The following is a 25,245-nucleotide window of genomic DNA, read 5'->3' as shown; positions in this document are numbered from 1 at the left end:
ACATATTTTCTGTGGTTTAGAGAGAATGGGAATTACTACAGATGTGTCACATATTTTCTGTGGTTTAGAGAGAATGGAAATTACTACGGAGGCGCTTTTTACAATGACACCTCAGAGGTGCAGGGACTGCTTTCTTTGCCGATGTAAAAACGACTGCTCAGTAATATTTCGCACATTTTACAATTCCATCACATTGAAATAAATGTTTTATTACCATTCCTGATCTTCGCGCTGTATTTTGACCACAGGGGGACTCGGTGGGAGGTGTTGGGAGGGAGGGGTTGTGCTGCGGTGAAACTTGGCTCCAACTAATGCAGAATCCTTTGCATGCGTATGCCTATGAGTGTAGAGAATGACCAGTTTCGCATATCTGGACATTATCAAATTAGTGCTATCCCATCATACCCTTAAGATGGAGCTTAAGTTGTCCCCTTCAGTTTCTGAATTCAATAAAATAGCTCCAATAAGGTACTTTGCTTTGGTGTGTGCTAGCTCGCACCGCGTACAGGCCAGTGCCGTTTGCATCATCATGCATGTTTTCTTCGCTCCCACTGGGGCACTTCGTCATGCCTTGCCAAACTGTACATTATGAAAGTAACGAAATTGCTAAGTGTTAGCAAAGAGAAATCAGACTACTAATTCAAATTTTCAGCTACAGTTAATGGATGTGAAAGGCTCGAAAGAACCTGCTAGTAATAGGAAAGAAGGCAATGAGTATAGTATTCTGCCATTATAGCTAGCATCACTGAACCTTTGCCGTGGCTGGCTGGTCTTCACAACACAAGCACAGAGCAACAGCGTGACACTAAGAATACAATTCTTGAAAAAGAAACCAGGTCACTCCCACCACAGTTTTTAAACATTTAATACATTCTTGTTATTTATGCACGAGATGCAGTTCAACAGCACTTCACTTCAATGGCGACAGCCAACTCCCCGAGTGGCTGGACTTAATATATGCTTGTCGATTCAGTCTCGGTAAACAACATCATTTCCACATCCGTTCAGTTGGCCTGTATGCCACCTTAAAAACAAAATCAATGAAAACCAGGCAGAAAGTAAACACTTGATTTGTCGCACCACTTAAAACTCTGTAGGCTGTTATCAAGAAACAGTCAGCACAAGCAGCTAAGACATGCAACATCCTTCTCTTCTTTAATTCGCTCCTTTGATCTGCCTGCGCACGAAGCAAGCGCCTGCTCCAGGGCTAGAGAGAGAGGACAGGGAGCGAGGAAGCTGCAGCAGCAAATGAGTGTTATGCCTGCACAAAAAGAAGTCAGCACACACGTGGAAGGGATGGAGTGGTAAAAAAAATATATTAGTGCACTTTGCATGTACAAATAGAGGGCAGCACGACGCTATGGAAGGAGAGGTCTAAGAGACACAGGGAATGAGACGAGGACGACATAAGTAGAAAGGAAGCACTTACTTCAGGCACGGAAAGAAGGGGGCGACAGGTGGCCAATGAAGCTTTCCTGCAACTACCAAGGAAGAAGTGCGGTTGAACGGTTTCGCCCACCCTCGCTAGACATAAGCATCAATGGCGCACGCAATTACTAAATCCCTCTCAACAATGCATTTTTGCATTACATGCAGCCCTTTACTTACTCTGTATTATAATCAGTCATGATACTCACGAAATAGAAATAACACTCTAAAACGTTGATTATTCAGCACACCGGGGTGCTCCCAAATGAGCCTTCCTTATTGTTCATCGCCGTTCCACCTCCGGCTTTTGCACAGTACAAGCACAATTATACACGTATTCTACTGAGTGGATCACCTGGTGTCTCACATCTCTCACCTTAAAGCTGCCAGTCAGCATTAGGCAGCAAGACCATGGTTGGCACAGAGGCAGTGCGATCATCCCTACTGCCTCTTGCAGCCTGGCTAGCCCTGATGCGACAACCCACACTTCCTTCCAGGCAACTGTACAGAGCTCACGGGATAGGCACGCCTTCAGGAGGAGAAGCACAAGAGCGAGAGAGGGGGAGAGAGGCATTTAGGCTGTTAAGATAGGCGCAGGGGGCTTCATTGATGCCGCTCCTTGCGCGTGGCCCCCTGCTTCTGGTTGCAGAGCAGCACCAGGTTCTGCACAGCGGTCAGGGTGGACTGCTCGTTCTGACCGGTCACGAGGTGCCGGTCCACCACGACATGTACCTCGTCCGGGTCGCTCGCTGCACAATGACACAAGTGAAGCGGTCAGGGCAAACTCGCTTGACTTCAAAAGAAGCAAAATTGGAAGGGACTCTAAAGACTTCACAACTCTGGGGTCCTGCAGGCAAGCAGCCTTGTTTGGAACATGGATCTCTTGCACCACATATCTGTCATCCGTTATTTAACACAAATTAAGCACTGTGTTAGCCCAGCACACAGTGACTGCTCACTGTGTTCCTAAATTCCTCTTAATATCAGGAGACTCATAAGCTCTACTTACCAGCCACTACCTCAATGTAGGCAAACATGTGGCACAGAAGGGAGTGAAGCACACCTTCATACCGCTTCACAATTACGAACGGACAGAGTACAGTCAGCGAGGTTAATGATGGCCACATGCAAGAAACAAATGTGCCGCACAGAGAAATGGCTGTGGTTGTGAGGGAGATGCGCTATTTTCGAATCGGCCTGAATTAGGTTTAGGTTTAGGTTTATGGGGTTTAAGAGGGTTCACCAGTGGCAGTGTCCATAGGAAATACATGGGAACTTTCAGAAGCTATACTGTGTCTAAACATGGCTCGATTTTCATGAGGTTTGTGGCAGCGTTTTCGTCTTTAGTGAATAGAGGAAATGTTGTGGACAGATTTTATTGTTTAAGTTTCATTTTTTTACCAATTAGACGCAAAGTTCCAGAAAAATGGTGCTTTTAGATATGTCGAACTTTCATGTCATCTTGGGAAAAAACTAAGCCAAATATCAAAATTGCGTCCGCAACATTTCCTCCCTTTTTCTTTCTTGATTGTTAAGCCGCAATTTTTATCCATATCTAACCTAGTGTTCATGGGCGTCCGGAGGGGGGGGGCAAGGGGGGGCGGCTGCACCCCCCTGGAAAATCACTCCCTCGAACCGTGAGTGATGGCCGCACGCCAGGGGCCGTGGTGGGCTCAGCCAAAAGGGTAAAAGCAGCTCCGCTTCCACGCTTTGGGTCACATCTGCGAAATGCCGCGTCCGGGCACGCGTCTTTATGCCGTTTTCAAACCACGCCATCGTTAGCTCTGTTGAAGGCCGACCTGTTGCAGACATACAGCGGCACCGGCGAGCATGTGTTTCAAGCCGTCTTGAAATGGGTGCCTGTTTCTTTGATCTGTAGACAGATAGCGACACGGAGGCAGACAGTGCACAGTGCATCTTGTTTTCGCCTTCGTTATGCCGGCCACCGATGAATTCTTCAGGAGGGAAAGACAAATCAGCCGTGTCCACCCCCGCTTTGTCGGGCTGCTCATGGGCAAGCGGGCGATCAGTTGGCGCCGCCGCCGCTCGCTGTGCCTCCGATCCACGGGAGAGCGCAGTGCGGTAGAAGCGCCGCTATCAGAATCTTCGGCAAAGGAGATTAGCATCTTTTGTTCACGGCGACGCAGTCTCCAGAGGCGCCCCCACACCAGCGTCCCTTGCGTCTTCTCCGAAAACCAGCGCCTTTGGTCAACGCAGCCCGATGGCGCCTGCCTGGCTCGCCTGTCACCTCTGGCTGGGCCTCAAATGACAACAGCGCCCGTGTACTGTGCGAGGTCAGTGCCCGGTAAAGAGACCCAGGTGGTCGACATTATCCGGAGCTCTGTACTACTCCGTTCCTCATAACCTGAGTCGTTTTGGGGCTCTGAACCCCATAAAAACACACAAAATAAATTTTCCTACCGGAGTGGCGAGTGTCCCTTCCCCTTGGAAGTCGCACGGAAGTAAGCCCTTGCACGTGTGCGCGCCTCTGTATTTGTGCTTCGGTGTTTTTAGTGGCCGTTTGTCAACGAAGCTGAGAACAACCAAGACAGTGGACGAGAAAACTACGAGCGACGAGCAGTGTGCGTGCGGTTGCTCGACTGTGCGGATGCGCGAGCAAGATGGAGCGAGGTGTATGAAGCTGCGAGCGTGCATTTATCTTGTAAATAAGTTTTCGTGGTATGTATAGTCATCTTTTGTTTTCAACGTACGCGTTCAACAGTTTTTCCAATCAATGTGTATGATGAGTGTGCACCGAGAGCGTGTAATGAAGCACAGAAGTGAATTTATCACACGTGTAATTACGCAATTCGCCCAGAAAAATCCGAGGCGCCTACAGTTGCTGTTCAAGGAAGACTGACTGAGTGACTGTAGTTGCGTGTTTGTGAACATATTGTGCTGTGTGCTGGTCATCAATCCGGGTGAGTCGAGAACCCGTATGCAGCAAGACTGAGCACTCTTCTCCACGAAGTGATATAGCATCTTTTTGCATTTTTATTAATTTTAGTTGTTTCTTCGTTGATAAACTCCAATGTACCTCTCCTAGCCGCGCTTTAATTTGCTGTTTGTAATTTTTCTTTCATGTGTGCATTTTGTTTAATTTTTATTTATATATAAATAAATAAATTCATACCGCAAATAGTGCCTTTTTGCTACGAACATGCCCCCCCCCCCCCCCCCCCCCCCTCCGGCGCCAACAACCAATGGGGCCCCCCCCTGCAAAAAATTCTGCGGACGCCCTTGCTAGTGTTTGTATTTTACAGGCTCTGAAAGTTGTATATGTATTTTCTGTGGTGATTTGAATTTCGCGCTAAAATTTTACTAGTGCGACGTGGCTCCACCTGGCGACAAATTATTTTGCCGCTACTACATTCTACCACCAACTTCTTGCTTGTCTGTGTTCGGGCGCACACTTTTTTTTTAGAACCTGGACGAACTTGATTTCTTTCTTTCCTTTTTTTCTTGCTTGGGCTGTATTTCGGAAGGATTCTGCTTTTTTTTTTTTTCTTGAGCTTGTGGTGCGAAAAGGAAGCGGAATGCAAGGCCACACCCAAAAGCACCTGACCTCCACCCACCCCTCCCGCAGCACACACAGTAAGGCATTGTTCGCACCAAAGCACACGTGAGTCGAGTTATCGGGTCAAAAACCGGTTACTTTGTCCACGTAAACGCGCCGAGTCGCGTCGAGGGATCGGGGGTTGACTCAACTCCACCCTGCCCCGATGTGCTTGTAAACGCTGCCGGGCCGAAAGGAGGGGAGAGGATAAATGCAAACTTGTTTTTCACTTGCGCTGTCGCACCTTCGAAGCAGCGGTGGTGTGCCTCAATCTTGGCAGTGTTGTAGGCGTTACCGAAAAAAAGTAACTAAATACGTTACTCGTTACACTAAAAAAAAAGAACGCGTTACCGCCCTACGTTACCCACAAAAAAAGGTAACGCGTTACCGTTACCGAAAAGAAGTATCGCACGTTACTTTGCCGTTACTCCATGGCAATAAATTTTATTGAGTGTCATCGCTGTAAGAACAATTTTATAAAGCTCACACTTCATTTAATTCCAACTTCACAAAGAAAACAGCTGAACTCAACAAATTTACAGTAATTTTGGTGTGCTTCTGCTTACGAAATTACGCGGAAATTGTGCAGCAATAAAGAAATGCTTACATGTCATAGTTCCGGAAAAAATATATTAGCGCACATAAACAATTTCTTTTTTACTTGAACCTGCATAATTATCGCAAAATTGCGAGTGTTTACGTCAAGGTGTTCAAGGTCAGCTTCGCTCGCTTAGGAACTCAATAACCTGAAACGTAGCCGCAGTTGCAGAAACAGCAGGTTGACTGCAATCCCCTTTTCTGCGCTGTACCATTGTACTCTTTCGACGGCTCTCTTGGCGCCATCTTGAAGTAAACTGGCGACATTCATGAGTTTGCTCAGATGAGGGAATGCGAATGTGTCGCGTGGAACGAGACCTTTTGGCTGGAAAACAAGCTTACGCAGAAACTGACTTACAGATTTTTGAACAAATGGTCCATTGGTGGCTCGGCATGCGTCCACTCTTTAGAGAGTTGTGGATGTGAGTGGTTTGGGGGTGAAGACAAGTGTGTGACTGCGTGTTCGTGCTTTTTTTTTTTTAGTTGAGTGCGTCGTCAAGGGCAGGTGTTTTTTGCCGTGCATGCGAGCCGCAACAATGGTCGTCGAGAACACCGGTACAATTTGTTTATTTGCAACATCATTTTCGGCGTTTTTTTTTTTTTAAAAAAGGGGCGGAGGGGGACAATTGAAATAAAAAAGTAACTAGTAACGCGGCACCTCACGTTACCGAAAAATGTTAACGTAAGTACGTGACCCGTTACAGTTTCGAAATGGTAACTAGTACGCTACTAAGTTACCGAAAAAAGTAACGCGTTACCGACAACACTGAATCTTGGATGCTACCACTGCTCGACGCTTGGTGTCACTGCTTATGAACCGGTCTCGACTAGCCAAAATCGAGTTCATGTAAATACGCGTCGGTCGAGTTGGGTTGACTTCTCTCAGCCCGACCCCCGACTCAACCTGGCGTTACTGGTTCATGTAAACAGAGCTAAGCAAGCACTCGCTTATGCAATGCCAAAGTTTGCGTTCAGTCACCATGCATAGCTACAGGACGCTCTCGGTGCTTTTGCAAACCACACTTCTCGTCCTTTTAAGTTTCATCCAACTTTGATTTGCTTGGTGCCTTAATTGTTGGTGCTTAGAATAAGCGGAAGATGGGTGTTCGGCGCTGGGAAACCTCCTACGAGACTAGGCAAAGTAAGCTACAGGCTGTCACTACAACCCAGGACATGCTTCTGTAGCTATGTAAGGAAGGCTACGCGGGAATGGGAAGAAAACCAGTCATAAGGCCTTGTGCTAGGAGCTCCTTTCTTTCCTTTTATTTAGAGACTGACTACATAGGTGTTCAACACAATGGAACCTTTTCCGGGTAATGTCCTGCCGATGCACCAAGCCTCTCTTCCGCCATTTTAACTGACCGCACCTGTCTGCTCAGGCGAAACCAGTAACCCCACCCTACCATTGTAAAAGAATTTTCGCAGAAAAGAATCAAGGAAGCTTAGGCAACCCAAACCGGAAACGCTAAATTGGTGGGTTACTGGGAAATGGTCCATTGTATGACCCCCACATCCTTCTGTGCTCAATGGCTTGAGATGGGCTAACTTTTTTGTGCTTCCGTCCCCACAACCTTGGCCGCATAACTACAGAAAGTTCTGGGTCTACTTTTTGTACGCGGAAGAACGAATACTTTCGTGTCGCGGTCAAGGGTCGCGGTGTAGTTTACACACCTGGAGGGGCAATAGAACTTCCCTTCTTTTTGGGGTACTCAGGTGCTGCCATCTATCGACAGAAAAAGTTCAAATCTGAGTTGCCTTGTAGCTGGTGAGCCCTCTTAACGTCCCAAAGCGACTGAGGCTATGAGAGACGCCGTAGTGGAGGGCTCCGAAAATTTCGACCACCTGGGCTTCTTTAACGTGCACTGACATCGCACAGTACACGGGCCTCTAGAATTTCTCCTCCAAAGAAATTCTAGCCGCCGCGGCCGGGATCGAACCCGCGTCTTTTGGGTCAGCAGCCGAGCACCATAACCGCTGAGCCACCGCGGCGGCTTTGAATCGGCCTGAATTGAAGTCAGGAAGAATACAAGTACAAAATCACCGCGACAGGTTCAGACTCCCTGTTGTCAATGCCTTCTGCAAATTCTCCAAGGTCATTCCCCTCACAATTTCTAGATATTGGAAGAATAAAAAATAAAAGCGTTAAAAGTGTTTCGTGACCCTTTTTGAATAGCATCAATGCAGATGAAGCTACTGCACAAAAATGAAAAGCTGTTTAGTATGAAACAAAGCTACATGGTCTGGGGCTTAAACCGAGATATGTGAGACAGTTACTGCGTGATTTCCTTTCCTGAAATACAATTTTCATTTTCTTCATTACGGGCCCTCTTTGTCTTTCTTCTTCCACTCCCACTTCCTCCCTTCCTCTACGGTGGGGTTCAGGTGTCGTTGTTGTGTTGTTGTGACTGAGAGAAGGATGAAAAGGAAATTCCACGGGCCTGCCTACTGGCTCGAGCCAAGCCACCAAACCTAGCTGTGAGGCTCAGCAGCCATGGTGTTCAGCAGCTGAGAATGAGGTCACCATTTATTGGCTCTGATCACTGCTCGTTGATGAGGACAAAGAGAAAAACAGTCATGTACAGAGAGTTTGGCGCACGTCAAAGAGCCTGTGCCCCTTCTACATCATGCCTCACGGCCCAAAGTGTTCCCCTGAACGACCCACAAAACGATAACCTCTAAACAGGAAGCTTCTTTCTGAAAAACATCTGAGATTACCAAGAGTTTTCCAATAATGTATGCACTGATCTCTAAAACTGCGAGAAAACAGGTGGCCTGTATGAATACAATAAAAACAGCAGTGGACAAATGATGGAACACCATCATATGTGAGTGGTCCTACAGTCGAATCTTAGCATGCTGCCAAAAATGCCCTTGTTGCTTTATAATGGAAACCAGGGTGTTCCAGCTGGGGGCTCAGCTTTCCCACAGCATAAATGAATGGATAAGTTGCCACCCAGCTGCAGAGACCAAACACTGCCCTACTTTGCAGGCATTCAACTTCAGAGAGGCTGAAATTCCAGAAAGGCCTTGATAATATCACCATCAATACCAGGCAGCATGTAAATGTGGACTGGACATCAGGCTGTGTACAAATTGTAAAACAAGAAGCCAATGGGTACAGTCACCCCACCCTCCAGGTACTCATGCTCTGTGTAAAGGTCGCCAGGAGCCAGTGCAATCAGAATGTTAATGTAAAACCTTGCCCCCCCCCCCCTGCCCCTCCAGTGGTTTGAAAAAACTCAAAAATTCAAGGAATGTTACCCTTTGGGGGGGGGGGGGGGGGGGGGGGGGGGGAAGCACATTGTTACATCAAGGAATTACTTCAAAAGCTACTCAGGCATATGTTATCACTGCAACAGCCATTGCCACGGCTAAGGCTGCGATTGTCACTGTGTGCAAAAACTACCCACTCGGTTCTTCACAAAGGTTTGGTTTGGTTTATGGGGTTTAACGTCCCAAAGCGACCAAGGCTATGAGAGACGCCATAGTGGAGGGCTCCGGAAATTTCGACCACCTGGGGGTTCTTTGACGTGCACTGACATCGCACAGTACACGGGCCTCTAGAATTTCTCCTCCAAAGAAATTCAACCGCCGCGGCCGGGATCGAACCCGCGTCTTTTGGGACAGCAGCCGAGCACCACAACCACTGAGCCACCGCGGCAGCCCCCCACAAAGGATTACATGCAGAGAGACGACTGCCAGAATTGAAATAAGAAGAGCTTGAGCCAAACAAGAAGCACAATTTGTAATGAGAGCATGCATGCCCATGTGTATGACAGCGAATCGAGGCTGTCGAGGCTGCTACTCACAGCTGTACAATGCTCCTCGATCCTTGATGACGTCCTCGGGGATGACGGGAAGGTTGGCAAAGTCGGGGCTCCGGGCAAGCTCAAACACGGACACCTGCATGCAAACACACACACATCGAAGTTGCAGCCAACTGCTGCAGACAAGGGTACTGCCGTCGCAGTATGCTACTAGCACAGATTCAAACCCCCGCTTCATTTCTTCCTTTCTCTTCCTAAATTTCTGACTCCCCAAACTAGAAAAGGGGGCGAGACAATTGCAATAGAGAAGTACACACATCTTGGTGGCAATTTGGGCATCGACCTTCAAGATTCTGCACACCACTGGCACAAGCAGGTGCTAGCGCGTTTTCTAACAACAGCTAGGTTATGCTTGAGGTCCACATACAGGCAGCTGAACACTGATGTGGCAGAAATATGCTGTGCCGTCATGAAAAAGGCGGAGAGATGCGACTGTCCACCCTTGATGCATGGCATCTGCTTTCATGTGATGCTAGAACCAATGACAACAAGAAGAGACTGTGTGGATCCAATATCATTCTTCATTTTTTTTTAACCCAAAGCTTGCTGCCGACAGGTGCCTATATTTGAGACTTTTCTCAATTCTTGCTCAGATAGTGTTATCAACTGACAGGATGCTTATAGATATGGCGCACTACAATAACATGTAAAATTAATCGCTTGAAGATACCTGGTTTGGGCAACTGCAACAGGTGCTCTTGCATTGGCTCAACTTTCTGAGCGCTTTTCACCGTGAGCAACACCTAGCTGTTTTCAGTTAGCTTTACATACCGTATTTACTCACGCAATTTGCATACTTTTTTCCTTTAATTAAGGCTTCAAAAAAGGGGTGCACAAATTATGCGAAAGTCTTCTGAACACGTCTTAAAAAAAAAAATCTACAACGGTCATAATGCGCAATGTATACAATTGTATACATTGTATATTGTATACAATTGTACTCAATACACAGTATTGTATACAGTTGTATACAATTGTAGGCAAAAAAGAAAAAGTTGACTCCAAGTTCCCCGCAGGTTGGCATGACGGCTTGTGCACAGCTCAAAGCAATAAACGCGCAACGATACAATCGTGAAGATAGCAGTAGGAGGCAAAGGAGATAATGGACATAAAGTCTGTGCCTACGAGTGCTGTACTAATTGCAGCCTACTGTCATTGGTATTTTTTTTATTAATCACAGGCTTTCCCTCCCCCTTTCAATGAGCGAAGAAATGAAGTGCACTCAAATATTTAGGCGGAAACACCTACATGAGATGTTTCTCGCGACACTCAAGGAAAAAAACAACTATATAGCTGCAACTTCACATAACATAATAACAGTGAATAGGAAAATTTTGCTCATCACAGAAGCAATGGCAAAAATGTAGAAGCGGCCCCACGGTAGTCATGCACAAGGCACAATAACTATGGTAGAGTTTTTAGACTGCTGGCAACGATGACCAGGCATCACAAAGCAACAGCAACTTTGGCAATGCATAATGGAAAGCAAGCACAATTGCTAGACGGTTGGCAGTCCAAGCCAACCATAAGAAGAACAGAGGCACACGATGGCAACAGTAACAAGCAATAATGTTTCACAAGACCACAGCTGTTGCAACCAGTGCTGCAGGAACTCTGAAAAGAGTTTGAAAAGAGCCCTCGAACAAAGCCACCAGTTCACACTTTGTGGAAATGATTAGAAAACAGTGACTACTACGCCTAAACAAACAAGCTATTCATAACACCCACTCCTTACTTCAGTGACTGATATTACAGTCGAACCCCGCAATAACGAAACCGCCGGGGAAGGAAAACCTTTTCGTTGTCGTGAGAATTTCGCTGTCGCGAAAATGGACAAATAAGCACACCCATTACCTTCCAGAACCAAAATTTAATGAAAAAAGTCGCTTATTTTGCTCTGCTTGACATTGCTGTGCAGGAGCTTGACGACTCTGGCTTCGCAGCTTGATAAGCTATGCATAGCTTCGTCGTCGTCATGGTCGCCGAGAAAAGTCCGGATAACATCGAAAGCACCAGGCACATTACGCGAGCTTACTTGCGTAACTTTCCTGCATCCAGGACGATGCTGCTTCAGCGTCGACGCGCGCACACTCCCCTGACAGCACTTTGGCGACGATGCAGTGCCGCGCTTTAAATCGACTTAGCCATCCGGCGCTCGCCTTAAAGTTGTCGTGCCCCAGAATGCACGTGAAGTCAATCGCCTTTTGCTGCAGAAGGCTTCCAGACAAAGACACCCTGTTCGCTCTCTTCTTCAGGAACCACTGAAATACGGCTTTGTCCACGTCTTCGTAGACCGGCGTTGCCAAAGTCTTGTTCAGAGCGCGCACGCCGTTCTGGAGTGCCGCCATGATGCCATTCTTTGATTTCAGAATCGTAGAAAGTGAGCTGCACGGGATACTGAACTCCTCCGCAATGTCCGCGTTCTTTCTGCCTTTTTCAGCTTTGGCGATGATTGCAGCCTTTTCCTGCAGCGTCAAAAACTGGTGCTTCTTTGCAGGAGGCAGCATGTTTCCGAAAGTCGAAAAACAACAAAAAACACTGTACACAAGCAAGTCGCGGGCGAATTCGGCTTGCACAAGGCGGACGGCCATGGAGGACGGCGAGATTGGCGAGATAGCGTGGTCGGCGCACTAGAGAAAAGAAAAAAAAAGGGTTCCTTGCTCTTCCTCGGTTGGCCGGCGGTGTAGTCACGTGAAACGCCACGTGCGTGCGTAGTCGCCAACAGACGGGCTAGCAAAAAGCCGCTTTCAGCGGGCAAAAAAAGAAATTGCTTTGCTATCATCATCATTACCGAACCAACCGAAAGTAAACAAAAATGGCTGCGCTGCTGCTTGTTGGCAGGTGAAATGAATGGGCCCGACTTGTCGGATGAGTGTGCTGCTGCAGTTTTGCCCATTCTATGTTCCCGACTGGCTGATGTGCCGAAAAAATGTTGCAGATCACTACCTCAAACTTTCGTTAATGCGGGACTGCTTTTTAAAAACCCTTCGCTGTTGAGAGGGGACAAATGCATTGAACCCTATGGAAGTTCGCCGGGGGCGCCAGAATTTTTCGTTGCCGCGAGAATTTCGTTCTTGAGGGCTTTCGTTATTGAGGGGTTCAACTGTAATGCAATAAAATAGTTTCCCGAGCTTCTCTTCATGGTTGTAATCCAAATGCCCCTAAATAAGGAATGAATAGAATCAAAGACCATCTGCGGACACCCACTGTAATGACTTAGATTCAACAGTCACAAAACCCTCGCAGCTAAATCTGTTGCTGGCCAACAGCTGAAACTTTTTTATGTGTGTGTTAAAAAATTTTGAGCCTCCATCCGCTTACACAAAAGTCCACTGGCACACCCAAATTCCCAAATAACGTCCGTTGCTAATGTTGCAGCCAAGCAGCGAAGTCTAGAGGTAAAAAAAAAAACAAACGAAAAAGCAACACGGCCAACATCACTTACGGCAGTCAATGTGCATCGACGGAAGCTCCACACATCGGAGTCTTCCATTGCAGAGAACAGACCGGCCACCCCCATACCAATGGCACAGATTGGCTCTGGGTGGAAAAAGAGAAATAAAATTAATTTGCAGCTATACAAGTGGCACAAGAACTCTTGTATTGAAACAGCAACGTAGGTTGCAGTTTCCATACAAGCAACTGTCCATTTTCTGCATACACAGGCCACTGACAGAAAGCAAGAAAATTTAGGATGTGTATGAGCCACAAGTAAACGCTACAAGAAATTTTCAGCCAGCCGTACTGAAACCATATGACAAAGAAAATTAAGAGTAATTTTCCCACTGTTTAAGTGTTCACAAACATTTGTAAACACTCCTTACCAACAGATAGTGGCAAGTGGCCTGACCATAATGGCAAATGGCCTGACCTACAATAATCAAATTTAATGAAGTCGTCATATCAATGGGTGAAAATTACAATTTACCATAAACTAAAAAAAGATCAGTTTTACATGAGGCTTAAAGGGACACTAAGGAGAAATTGAAGTTGGCTTGCATCGACAGAATACCAGCTCCTGATTACAAACACGCCACTCATACTGACAACAAAGCTCTTGTAACGTAGAAAAGAGCAAGAACCAAAATACAGGTATCGCCGCCACAGGCCAAACTCGCAAGTACAAGCGTGATGACATCATAGGACAAGACAGTGTTGCTAGAACCAATGGTTCTAGCAACACTGGGACACGAGAAGCCACGAATCACTGAGGCTGACAAACGAAGGTTGTGCGGTTGAATACTGAAGAAAGTTTTGTTTTGAAAACAATAGTGCGCTTTTATCACACAAGGAAGACCGACAAAAGACAACCTGAATGTTGTAAGCGAAGAAAATCAATACTTAGCGGCGCCACAGGCGGCCAGATGAGTTTCGGTATATCATGGCGCTTCGCATCTATGCGCTCTGCATTGCCCACGTGGTTTCGTTTTTGATGCGCCTCGATTCAGAAGCGCGGAACAGCAGAGGAACTCCAAGCACCGCTCCAAATGCTAGTGAACTTTTGAAGGAGCCTGTTAAGGTTGGTCAGATGATAGCCACGGTTGATGAAAAACTATGATGGCACGATTTTCGGTGATCGTACAAGGCAGTTTGCAGTGTAAAGAGCACCTCACCTGCTGGGTGTCACTAGGCCTAGCACACATATTGAACCCGCAATGAATGGTATGTACTTTGGAACCACCCATCGCCTACCATTACAGATTTAATTCTGTTACCACGACGTAAAAACAGAATAATATCTCGTTGAAATTGAGTTACAACTGCTTTCCACACAATGCCTTCAGCATTGAAGCAGGCCATGCGAGACCCACCACAAGCCTTTGGCCAGCTAAGGCATCACCATATATAGCAACCGGTGCACAAAACGCTGGCTTCCTCATAAGAGAACAGTGTTGCTTTGAAAATAAGCGCACCAGACCGAAGGCTATCTATAAGCACACCCCAGGCTTCCCTCGTTACGCGGTTTTACGTCGTAACATGGCTAGTGCTGCCAACAGGTGCCCAAGGTTGCACTGCCGACAAGGTTCAGTGTGTGAAAAGTGACTGTGAAAGGGCCGTCGGGAGAAGCACTACTTGAAGGGGTGCAGTGGGCAGTTTGTTACAGCGAATGTTCTGCTGAATGAGAGTTTGACAGATGCGAAAAGGTATACTTCTGCAAGGAATTTTCAAGGGGATGCTTTGAGAATTCGATATAAATAATGATTTGATATATCCAGGATTGACTACACCTGCATTATCGAACAAAGGTTCAGAACACACATAACTGCTTTCATTCTGTTTTATACCGAGATGGCAGAGACCAACTACTCACGCGAGCAGCCAAAAATGACAGAGCACAACACAAATATGCAATGCTTCTCTCACTGTTACAGCTTGCTTGTGTCTGTACCTCTGTCAAATAGAAAAATGCAGAAACATTTTACGGCCACCCTGTGTGATTCCGTGTAGCTGAAACCCGGCTTTAAATGGCATTCGAATGCAAACGTTCACACCGGGGCCAGGCAACTCACTCTTCTCCTGAATGAAGTGCCTGAGAATTTGGCCCAGGTCCTTGTTCTCGCAGAGGTCATGGACTGCTCCCGGACTGTGCGGCAGGATCAGGCATGAGTACCGATTTGCTGCACGGAAAAAAAATACAGCACCCTTTCAGCAGGAGGAAGGCATGGGGGGTAGGAATTCTGTCAATCAACCTGAGTGTGATTTGACATTTGTGACCCCTTCAAGCCCAGTGTTAAAGGAACACTGAGGAGAGCTTTATTAATATTTTTTTTATAGCAAAATCCGATAGTTCCGAATTTCATGGCTTTGTTGCCATTTGGCCGGCAGCGAAAGATGCATTTATTTCTAAGAAATTTGGATTCGAAGTGGAAAAAGTTTTTCCCGCCGCTCTGATTCAAACTTGGGATTCTCCTATGACGACACAGGAGTAAGTGACGTGAAACATGACGTGAACATGACGTAATGCAGACTCCGTGATTTCTGGCAGCCAGCAGTGCGGCCCAGCGGCAGCCGAAAAGAAAGCTACCACCGGCCGCACGTTGAAGGCATCTATCGGCTATTGCGGCCGTCGCTTCGTTTACGTTTGCACCGGCGTTTTGCCAGTGTTACAATGGATCCCGTTCTCAAAGTTGTCAACGAAGTTCTCGCAAATAGACACCTTTAGCATACCGTGTACCTTGTTACCGTTAGCGGAATACCGGGAGCCCGCATACTGCTGTGAGCCGGCGCTGATTGGTCCCGGCGCTGCAGGAGCGTGCGTAGATGTCGGGTACGTGGCGCCATCTGGCGACGTCAAGGAGATTTGCGCATGCATTTGCTGCGCCTCAGTGATTCGTGGTTTCTCATGTCCTAGTGTTGCTAGAACCATTGGTTCTAGCAACACTGTTTTGTCCTATGACGTCATGAAGCTTGTACTTGCGAGTTTGGCCTGTGGCGGCGATACCTGTATTTTGGTTCTTGCTCTTTTCTACGTTACAAGAGCTATGTTGTCAGTACGAATGGCGTTTTTGTAATCAGCAGCTGGTATTCTGTCGATGCAAGTCAACTTCAATTTCTCCTCAGTGTCCCTTTAACTGAGCAGCCTTCTGGAGTGTACTAAATACGAAAAATGGCAAGAGGCAAATTCTCCGCTCCTGCAGCATGTTCAGGAAAGACCTTTTCAAGACAGAACTGCTCACACATTCAGGCAATATCACACATGGTCATCAAGGGGACAGCATTCGGCTGCGGAGCTGTGGAAGTCATGCATCCCACGATTTAATGAGATTTACTGCGCTAAGAAAAGGTGAAGCAATCGTCTCCTTAAAGGTGGATACCCTGAGTCACACTGCAAGAGGAGAGGTGAAAAGCGGAAGAAAAACGTGGTCAAGGTGGTCATGAAGCGTAGAGAGATTTATTCTTTGCGGCTCAGACAAAAGGCGGCCACAGAAAGGTGCTACGATGAACTGTTTAAAGCCGACTGCCTTTGAACATCACAAAAAAAAAGGACCGAAGTTAGTAGCCTCGCATGTACATTCCCATACATGAAAGTCATTTGCGGCGATGAATTGCATGATCGTTAAAATTCATGGTGAAGCACGTTAATGATGTATCATCTCAAATATGAAGTCTGTCTCAGCTATCTGCAGTCAGAAGCTTGCCGAGCCAGCTGCCCCTCAAAACTTCCGACATGAAGACAAGTAAACGAATCTGCGTTCTGGTGTATATTATGGTAAGCAGGCAACAAAGATAACGCACACAGTCAGAACAGATGGTAGGGCACCTGAACGGTAGAAGTAAATGACTCGTCAGCACAAAAATGTGCCTCTGCAATGCAGTGTTACAGATTGTAGCCTTATCAGCCAGCTATATTCGGTTTTCACATAGCAGACAGTGATGCACACCGCTGATGGCTGTATATTCTTGCAAAAGGAAAATGGTCTAGACAACATACGCGTATGAGACGGGTGGTAAAGCCTGGAACCAACAAAAAGAAGTCCAGCATCACAAATATGCATTCTGCCAGTGCAAATGGTGGCCCCAACGCCACATGCGCTAACAGATGATGTGCCCATGCCCACACAGGGTTTATACGGAAGCAAGCATATTTGTAAAAATACTGCTTATTTTTTTGTCCTGGGTAAGTTTTAAAGAAAAAATCACTAACCACAACTGTTTCTTCCTAAACTCCCAAGTTCCTTTTAGTGCCGATGTGCAGACAATGTTTAAAGATTATTAATCAGCCAAGCCTCAAACATTAAAAGAAGAAGTAGTGTATTCAGCACAAGCGCATACGACTCTGTACACAAGCCAGATCAGTGAGCATAAGTTGCCAGGCAGTGCACGCAGAGCTATAGGCACTGAAGCTACACCTTAAGACAGCTGTGTTAGGTCAGTGAGGAGTGCAAACAGTGAGGAGGCTGCTATATCTTCTAGGCAGTCCTTAAAGGTGCACTGAAGAGGAATCTGAACTCATCTTTTTGCCACGGGAACTCGATCTACACGTTCTGAGCATTCTTAGAAACTGCGATTTATTGACCTGTGTGGCCAATTTCCCTAATTAAATCGAATTAATGTCCGGCTCCCGCCTTTTTCTTTAATTCTCCCTCGTACGGTGGGCGGAGTCGACAAACGCGCGGAGTGCCTTTCACCCAGTCCCGTGGCGGCTTGCCGCTCTGCCATCGGCGGAGTAATACGTAGTAATCCGCAGAAGCAAATAGTCCGCGCGTATTTTTATTTCTGCGGGCTTATTTTGCGGCTATATTATCTGCGAATGAAACTATTTATTCACGGAAACCTAAAAAACAACATAAAGCGAAAGCAAAGCCTCCACGGAGCTGGCTGAAAGGCACTCCACGCGTTGGTCGACTCCGCCCACCGAACGAGGGAGAATTCAAAAATAAAGGCGGGAACCGGACGTTAATTCGATTTAATTAGAGAAATCGGCCACACAGGGCAATAAGTCGAAGTTTCTAAGAATGCTGAAAACGTGTAGATCGAGTTCCCGCGGCAAAAAGGCGAGTTCAAATTCCTCTTCAGTGCACCTTTAAGAGACAACATCCTTTCAAACTGAGCTAGTGCAGAGTGCTCATCACAGTGCTCATCACCTAGAGCTAGTTCATCAGGCTGTCAAGTCTTTTGGAGTTAGCCATCTATGCACTTCACCGGTGCAAGGATGTGGCACCTTGTCTATCAAGAGCTACATACTACACCCATTTCCTGCGTTTCATGGGTGACTATCCCTACAGTGTGATGTCCTTGCATGAACACCGATTCCATATGCAACTTTACATCGCAACTGATGTCAGTAGCTAACACCAATGCTGAGACAAACGCTGAAAAGCATGTCTCACAAAACTATCCATGAGGGGGAAAAAAATTCACCAGATGTTTGGCCTTGTGGTAGAGTGAATTGCAGCAACAGCTGGGGTGGTATGAAATTCTGATGCCAATCTGAGTGATTAGTAGTAGTGTGGGATATCAGTTGCATTTAAGCAGCTACACTCGCATTATCATCATGGATAAGCTCTAGTGAACGCCTTTGCTGAGGGTGTTGGGGTGGGGACTAGGGTAGGCAATGCATCACACATGGTGATGCACTGCCACTCATCAATCTATGTAACGCACGCATCCGACGTGAAAGGCGCACCAGGGGACGGTAACGTCATGAGTGGCATCATGACTGAAATTGTCGTGTTCAGACCAATCAGTGTGGCACATTGCCATGATGTCACTCATGATGTCACCACATTCTCATCAAGCAGCGTAGTGTGTAGCACTGCCACCGACACAACAGAAGTGAGAGCCATTACTGTCAAGAGGAAAGGCATCCATGGCAGGCTAGAGTATTGGAGAATTTTACCAAGCCTGTTTTCCCACTCTGTCATGATAACACTCCACTAACAGAGGAGCATTAATGACAGCAGTACTTTAGCCAGATTTCTCGCCAAAGAGTACAGCTATGTACTTACATGCGTTATCCCAGACAAGAGCAGAATTTAAGCAATCTACGCCTTCTTCACGACGAAATAAGGCAAGATTGACACCTCGAATATCGGTTTGTGGCTGTGACTTTGGATGAGTCAATTTTCTGCGTTTTGCAGTTTGCATTGTTGTCACTGTGATATAATCTAGAGAACACTGCTTCAAGATGCTGCATAGTTATTATATAACTTTGCTGAGGTTGACTGAAGTCTAAGGTTGTTCTGATTCTATTTCCGATTACCTCCGTAAATACTTAGTAGGAAGCGGACAGTAAGCTGGTCGGTGAGTAATTTTTCAAGTTCCAGACGTCTCCTTTCTAATGAATTAGAATAATGTTAGCATTTTTCCAAGCCACTAGCATGCTCGAGGTCATAAGGCATTGCATATACAAGGTGGCTAGTTTTTCTAGCACAATCTCCCCTCCGTCCTTCAACAAATCTGATGTTATCTGATCCTCACCAGCTGCTTTCCCTCTTTGCATTGCTCCTAAGGCTTCCTTTACTTCCTCCTTCGTTACCGGCGCGATGTCCCATTGCTGTGCACTACTGCCTCTCTCATTAATGATCCGATTACATTGGCTACTGTATAGATTTGAGCAGAACTCTTCGGCTACTTTAATTATCTTATGCTCAGTGCTAATGACATTGCCCTGTTTGTCTCTTAGCGGAAACCAAATGATCAGGCAGGCTTTCGTAAAGGATACTCGACAATAGAACATATTCACACTGTCAATCAGGTGATAGAGAAATGTGCAGAATATAACTAACCCCTATATATAGCCTTCATTGAATACGAGAAAGTATTTGACTCAGTGGAAACCTCAGCAGTCATGCAGGCATTGCGGAATCAGGGTGTAGAAGAGTCTTATGAGAAAATACTGGAAGATATCTATAACGACTGCACATCTACCACAGTCCTTAATAAATCAGCAATAAAATTCCAATAAGGAAAGAAGTCGGGCAGGGAGACACGATATCGCCAGTGCTATTCACTGCATTTCCAGAAGTTGTTCTAGGCCTGGATCAGGAAAAGTTGGAGATAAGAGTTAATGGGGAATAAGTAATTTGCGATTCGCTGATGACACTGCCTTACTAAGTCACTCAGGAGATGAGCAGCAAAGCATAATCAATGAGTCAGACATGCAGAGCAGAACGGTAGGTCTTAAATAACATGCAGAAAACCAAAGTAATGTTCAACAGTCTTGCAAGGGAACAGCAGTTCACATTTGGTGAACTGCTGTTGGAACTGAAGGTGCTGGAAGTAGTAAGAGAATATGTCTACTGAGGGCAGGTAGTGACCGCTGATCCGGATCATGAGAGGGAAATGGTTTCTTGGGGTTTAACGTCCCAAAGCAACTCAGGCCATGAGGGACACCGTAGTGAAAGGCTTCGAAAATTTCGACCACCTGGGGTTCGTTAACGTGCACTGACATCGCACAGCGCACGGGCCTTTAGAATTTCGCCTTCAATGAAATTCGGCCGCCGCGGCCGGGATCGAACCTGCGTCTTTCGGCTGAGCAGCTGAGCGCCGTAACCCGTATTTCCCGTGAGAGGGAAATAACAAGAAAAATAAGAATAGGGTGGAGCGCATATGGCAGGTTCTCTTAGATCATGAATGGCAGTTTGCCAATATCCCTCAAGAGAAAAGTATACAACAGTACCTTACCGATACTCACCTATGGGGCAGAAACATGGAGGCAAATGAAAAGGGTTCAGCTTAAGTTAAGGACAATGCAGCGAGCTATGGAAACAAAAATGACAGGTGTAACGAAAGCGGGTGGAGAGGGTGAGGGAACAAACACGGGTTAATGACATCCTAGTCAAAATCAAGAGAAAGAAATGGGCTTGGGCAGGGCGTGTAATGCGAAGGCAAGATAACCGCTGGATTCCAAGGGAAGGGAAGCGTAACAGGGGGCGGTAGAAAGTTAGGTGGGCGGATGAGATTAAGAAGTTTGCAGGGATAGGGTGGCCATAGCTGGCAAAGGAGAGGGTTAATTGGAGAGGCACGGAAGAGGCCTCTGCCCTGCTGTGGAAGCAGTCAGGCTGATGATGATGATGATTAGCCAAGGTCTCTAATTCTGCCCTTACTAGCAGCAAAAGGAAAGGCAGACAAATGGGTGGAGTGGCCTAAGCAAGAAATAGTGACCATGCATAATGAGCACTATCTGCTTGCCTTACTGTGCCACAAAATAGCAGCATATTCCTTTGTTCTTCCAGGGTGCGGGGGTGCGGATTGCACTGGGTGCAACATAGGGAATCGGGAAAGGAAGAACACAGCACGACGACAGAGGAGGTGGAGCATGAGGTCTCCCTCACATGCCGTGCCATCATACTGGGTGCCGCAGACAACAGTGATGCCTGTGACTCCTGCCAAATGTTCGAAGTCATTACTGTACACCAAATGAACAACCCACCACTTTGGCACCTGTATATAACCCTGAGCCATGAACCAGGGATTAACTGATAATTGAAGCATTCTGAGCTGGTCACAAAGCAGTGCACAAGAACACAGACAACAAGTTTCATGCTTACGGTCTACAGTGTGAAGTCCAATTGGTATTGCAAAGACTTTCATCCGAAAGTCGTTCAGCCAACGTCGGCTTTGGTCATCTTGATTAACAAACTCCAAGGGCCGCCCCTGCAAAATACATATCGCTGCTTTCAACAAAAACGCTGAAAACTCATGGAGTGGGTAGGTAGGTATGGTAATAGTGTGAGGTCTCTCTTCTTAGACCTCACACTACTACCTACTTACTCATTGCAGAAAATGTGACAAGAGGACAGTGAGAGAAGCAAACAAAGTATAAATGTATCCAAGCAAAAAGGAAACTGTTTTGTCCAGGATATCAGCCTAGGTAAAAAAAGAAAAAAAAAACACTGCAAGGCACCACTTCCTACAGATAAAAGAACTGGAGTAGTTCCGAGTTAGGAGCAACAGCTGCACTCTATCAGATAACGTTGTGGACACTTGCGGATTACTCTGAACCAGGTGCAGTTCTTTAGCTTGTGCTGAAGTATCAGGACACAAAAATCTTTGCAACTTATTTTGCTGTCACAGTTATCACGGATGGGTTTGTGGGGTCTAATATCCCAAAGCTGTACATGGGCTATGAGAGACAACAACAATATAGTGAAAACCTCCAGATTAATTCCAACAACTTGGAATTCTTACAACCTCCAGCAGTTGCGCAAAGAACGTAAGCAAGCACACGTTACCCATAAACTACAGCTGGCTGGGCAAGTTGAAGAAGTTATCTGTAGGACTCATGTCGCAATGTCATGATTAAGTGGGAGCGTTGTTTTGAGCAATTACAGAAAACTCCACTTAACTTAATTTTTTTTTTCGGGCCACTCTAAACACTACAACAAATTCTAATCATAATCAATCAGGAGAGACTTGCACCTCCAGGGAACAAGACAGTGTTGTTTTTTTTTGTCATTGTTCTGTATTTTTAGATCAATGGTACAAAGGCCTACATGACAGGATAAAATCCATTCATCATGTCATTCATGGCAATTTGTAACCCCACTGGTAAGAGTCATGGTTTTTGAAGGATTATACCAGTCTACACAACGATTCATTTTAGGTTAAATGGAACACACAAGGTACGAATGCTACTCTTCAAGGTGTGTAATGGTGAAGATCGTCAAGGTATGCACCAATTACTGATATGCATTGACTGTTCATCTAAATGACCAAAGAGAAAGCCTCTGCCAATAAATTCGTACACAAAGCATGGAATGGTTCCGTCAGAAAACACCAATTAACGAGAGGGAAAACATTGTTTGTAGTCACTCTGCAGACGATTTTATCTACTAGTAAACACAAGGGCAAAACATCCAAGTCAAAAAAAAACCACTGGAACCAATTGGACGAGTTGAGTTTCCAATTGGAATGGTGTTCCAATTGGATGGTCCAAATGGACTATCCAATTGGACCATTTGGGTTTCCAATTGAAATGGTGTTCCAATTGGTGTGCCCATTTGGTCTTACCCATTGCATCCAGTTGGTCCGCCGAACTGCACCCAATTTATCCAATGAATGTTTGCATGTTTGTCGAAAAAGGTAGAACTAATATGGTACTTACATAAGAGCTATCAGCAGCTTAGCCTAATAAATTGTACTCATCATCTACACCACCACTGGAGCTGAAATTAAATTAAATATCTGCGCTCAGTGGGCAAGCGCCACCGGCCCCAGCACAAGAGCCTAATAAATTGGGTATATAAGTTGGAGCAGAAGTGTGTTCTCTGGATGTACATATTGAGTTAATGTATACTACTAGTGCCATAATGTGCAGTGTTGCTTGTGTGTGATGCGTGTGCATCTGTTGGCTTTGATTTTCATAAAAGCATGTTAATTTCAATTCCGTAGAAAAATGTTGATTGGCACTAGGCAGAGTGTCTCCCCGCAGTCCTCATAAATCAGTTTTCCTTTTGCACATTACAATGTGTTAAGTTGTAGAAATATTCATCCAAGATCCTAGAGCATATTATTCAAACATTTAGCTACCTTTCTCAATGAATGTAACATATTTTGTGAATATTTTCTGGGTCAAATAACTGCCTGGCCTAATGGGTCCAATTGGCTAGTCCAGTTGGATCCAATTGGTCGGGGGCTAAAAACACAACTGGAACCAATTGGAAGCAAAGGGAATGTCCAACTGGTTCCAATGTTTTTTTTTTTTTTTGACTGGGATACACATCTACAAAAAAAATAAAATTAACTTCAAACATATACTTATTCCTCCATTGACGCCCACCTCTGCGGGTGTCCAAGAGATGACATTCTTTTAAATCAAAGGCCACGAATGCTATACATTCAGACTGAATTTATATAAGGTTGACGATAAAACGTGTGATACGAAGCGCATAGTTGCACTATATCGTCAGCAGCATTCAAGAGAATAACGCTGAGATCAAATCACCGAGATTATTTAACGAAAATCATCCCTAAATGACAACACGGCATTTCTCGTAACATTTGCAAAGCCGTGGTGTGGCAGGTTGTTTATTAGCACCTTGCCCACAGACTCACCCCTGGCGTTGCTATTTGGACCGTGAACGTGCTGTGAAGAAGCGTGAACGTTTGTATGAACGACGGAGCAGAGTTTCCTGCGAAAACAGGAACACAAACACATACCGTCAACACGCACTGTCAAACACTGCCAACAGCGGCGCAGATAGCACGCATCTCTGCAAGCTGCGCCGCCAGACAAACTCGGGTGATTCATTACTATTGCAAGCAGTGAAACAGTTAAGCCAGTAGCTGGTTCTATTGTTCTCTTGACACGCAGCGAAGAAGTTCGCGTGCATCGCACGCGAAATGCGCGTCCCGCGGCGCCGATCCCAGCTACGCGGCCGCGCATCAGTAGGAAGTAGGACAAGGGGATCCGAGTTCAAAAGGAGTTCATTGCAGACGCCGAAAGCTCAAAGCGGCGCCTGTACTGTACTTACACCGGCCGTACCGACCGCAGGACACATCGAAGCGACGCAGTTTTCGCAGGCGTTTCAGATCGCAACACTGGCTGGCCTGGGAAGCGAAGGCAAAACGTGAGAAGTCGTCTGCGCTTTTAGGCCTAGGCAGGGAAGCTCACTCCCCCTCAACGCATCGTCGTCTGCCCCCCTCAAGTAGGCCGCGTACCGCCGTCCACGTCAGGCCGAGAAAAGCGGTCAGATCGCGGCCACAGTAGTCCGCACTCACCATCCTTGGAGCCGCTCAAGACGATGAGACAGCTTAAACGTGGTGCTGTCGACATGGTTCGGGCAAAGTCATAGTATTTCGCGGGTCAACACCAACATGCGCGCCGCAAAAACCGCAAAGCGCGGCTCCCTTGGCGGTGGGTTCAATGCACTCACAGGGTTGACGGCAGAGCCAACGGCGGCGGTGGCGCAAAAGTAGCCGCTATCGAAACGAATAAAATACAACGCAAAAAAAAGCGCGAAAAGTTCGGTCCGTTCGGATTCTGTTTTGCCCCTCGGAAGATCTATTTTCGAGGGTCTTTTTTTTTAACCTTTCATATCGCATTTTTATTTCCGCAGAAGATAATGTGCACGTGCACTTCCTGCAATGCTCGAACCAGTGGCTCGCACGAAGCACCGGCACCATAGTAGCAACGGTAACACTGGCGCTTCCTGTGCCGTCTCACTACCTTGCTTCGCCGGCATGTTCGCCGGCCTCTGAGTGAGACCGTGTGGGCGTTAAAATTTTGCAGTTTCACTGAATACCATTTTTTCGCATTGACTCATGCACCGGGCAAAGGCCATCGGTGCCTCCGCGTGAGCGCATGGCTGCGTCACTGGCAATGGCGAAAAAAACTACAAGCAGCTCGCAATAACGGCGTTGCTGTTGGGAAAACGCCGTTTCATTCCGTTA

The 25,245-nt window shown here is 46.3% G+C and overlaps 1 protein-coding gene across 1 annotated transcript; it reads right to left on the bottom strand.

Annotated features, from left to right (window-relative positions):
- Window positions 1–847: 847 nt before the first annotated feature.
- On the bottom strand, window positions 848–24,722 carry LOC149370960 (glutamine amidotransferase-like class 1 domain-containing protein 1). The gene is made up of 7 exons (XM_089564027.1): window positions 24,574–24,722; window positions 23,908–23,984; window positions 21,402–21,507; window positions 14,919–15,026; window positions 12,854–12,948; window positions 9,391–9,484; window positions 848–2,177 (listed from the first exon to the last, which is right to left on the bottom strand). The coding sequence occupies exons 1-7, from the start codon at window positions 24,626–24,628 to the stop codon at window positions 2,032–2,034; spliced, it is 681 nt and encodes a 226-aa protein (XP_089420153.1). The 5' UTR covers window positions 24,629–24,722; the 3' UTR covers window positions 848–2,031.
- Between the last annotated feature and the right edge of the window lie 523 nt (window positions 24,723–25,245).

Source organism: Amblyomma mixtum, chromosome 1 (genome assembly GCF_055824585.1).
Source record: "Amblyomma mixtum isolate Tamu chromosome 1, ASM5582458v1, whole genome shotgun sequence".
Lineage (NCBI taxonomy): Eukaryota > Metazoa > Arthropoda > Arachnida > Ixodida > Ixodidae > Amblyomma > Amblyomma mixtum.
Note: the sequence above shows the minus strand (reverse complement) of the source record. Positions and strands in the feature narration are given on the sequence as shown.

Excerpts from the sequence above, each read along its gene's own strand:
- LOC149370960 (XM_089564027.1), bottom strand. The coding sequence starts at position 24,628 with ATGTCGACAGCACCACGTTTAAGCTGTCTCATCGTCTTGAGCGGCTCC. Across the intron at positions 12,949-14,918 it reads GCACTTCATTCAGGAGAAGA|AGCCAATCTGTGCCATTGGT; the intron begins GTGAGTTGCCTG and ends TTTTCCACCCAG. Across the intron at positions 2,178-9,390 it reads TCGAGGAGCATTGTACAGCT|CGAGCGACCCGGACGAGGTA; the intron begins GTGAGTAGCAGC and ends GTCATTGTGCAG.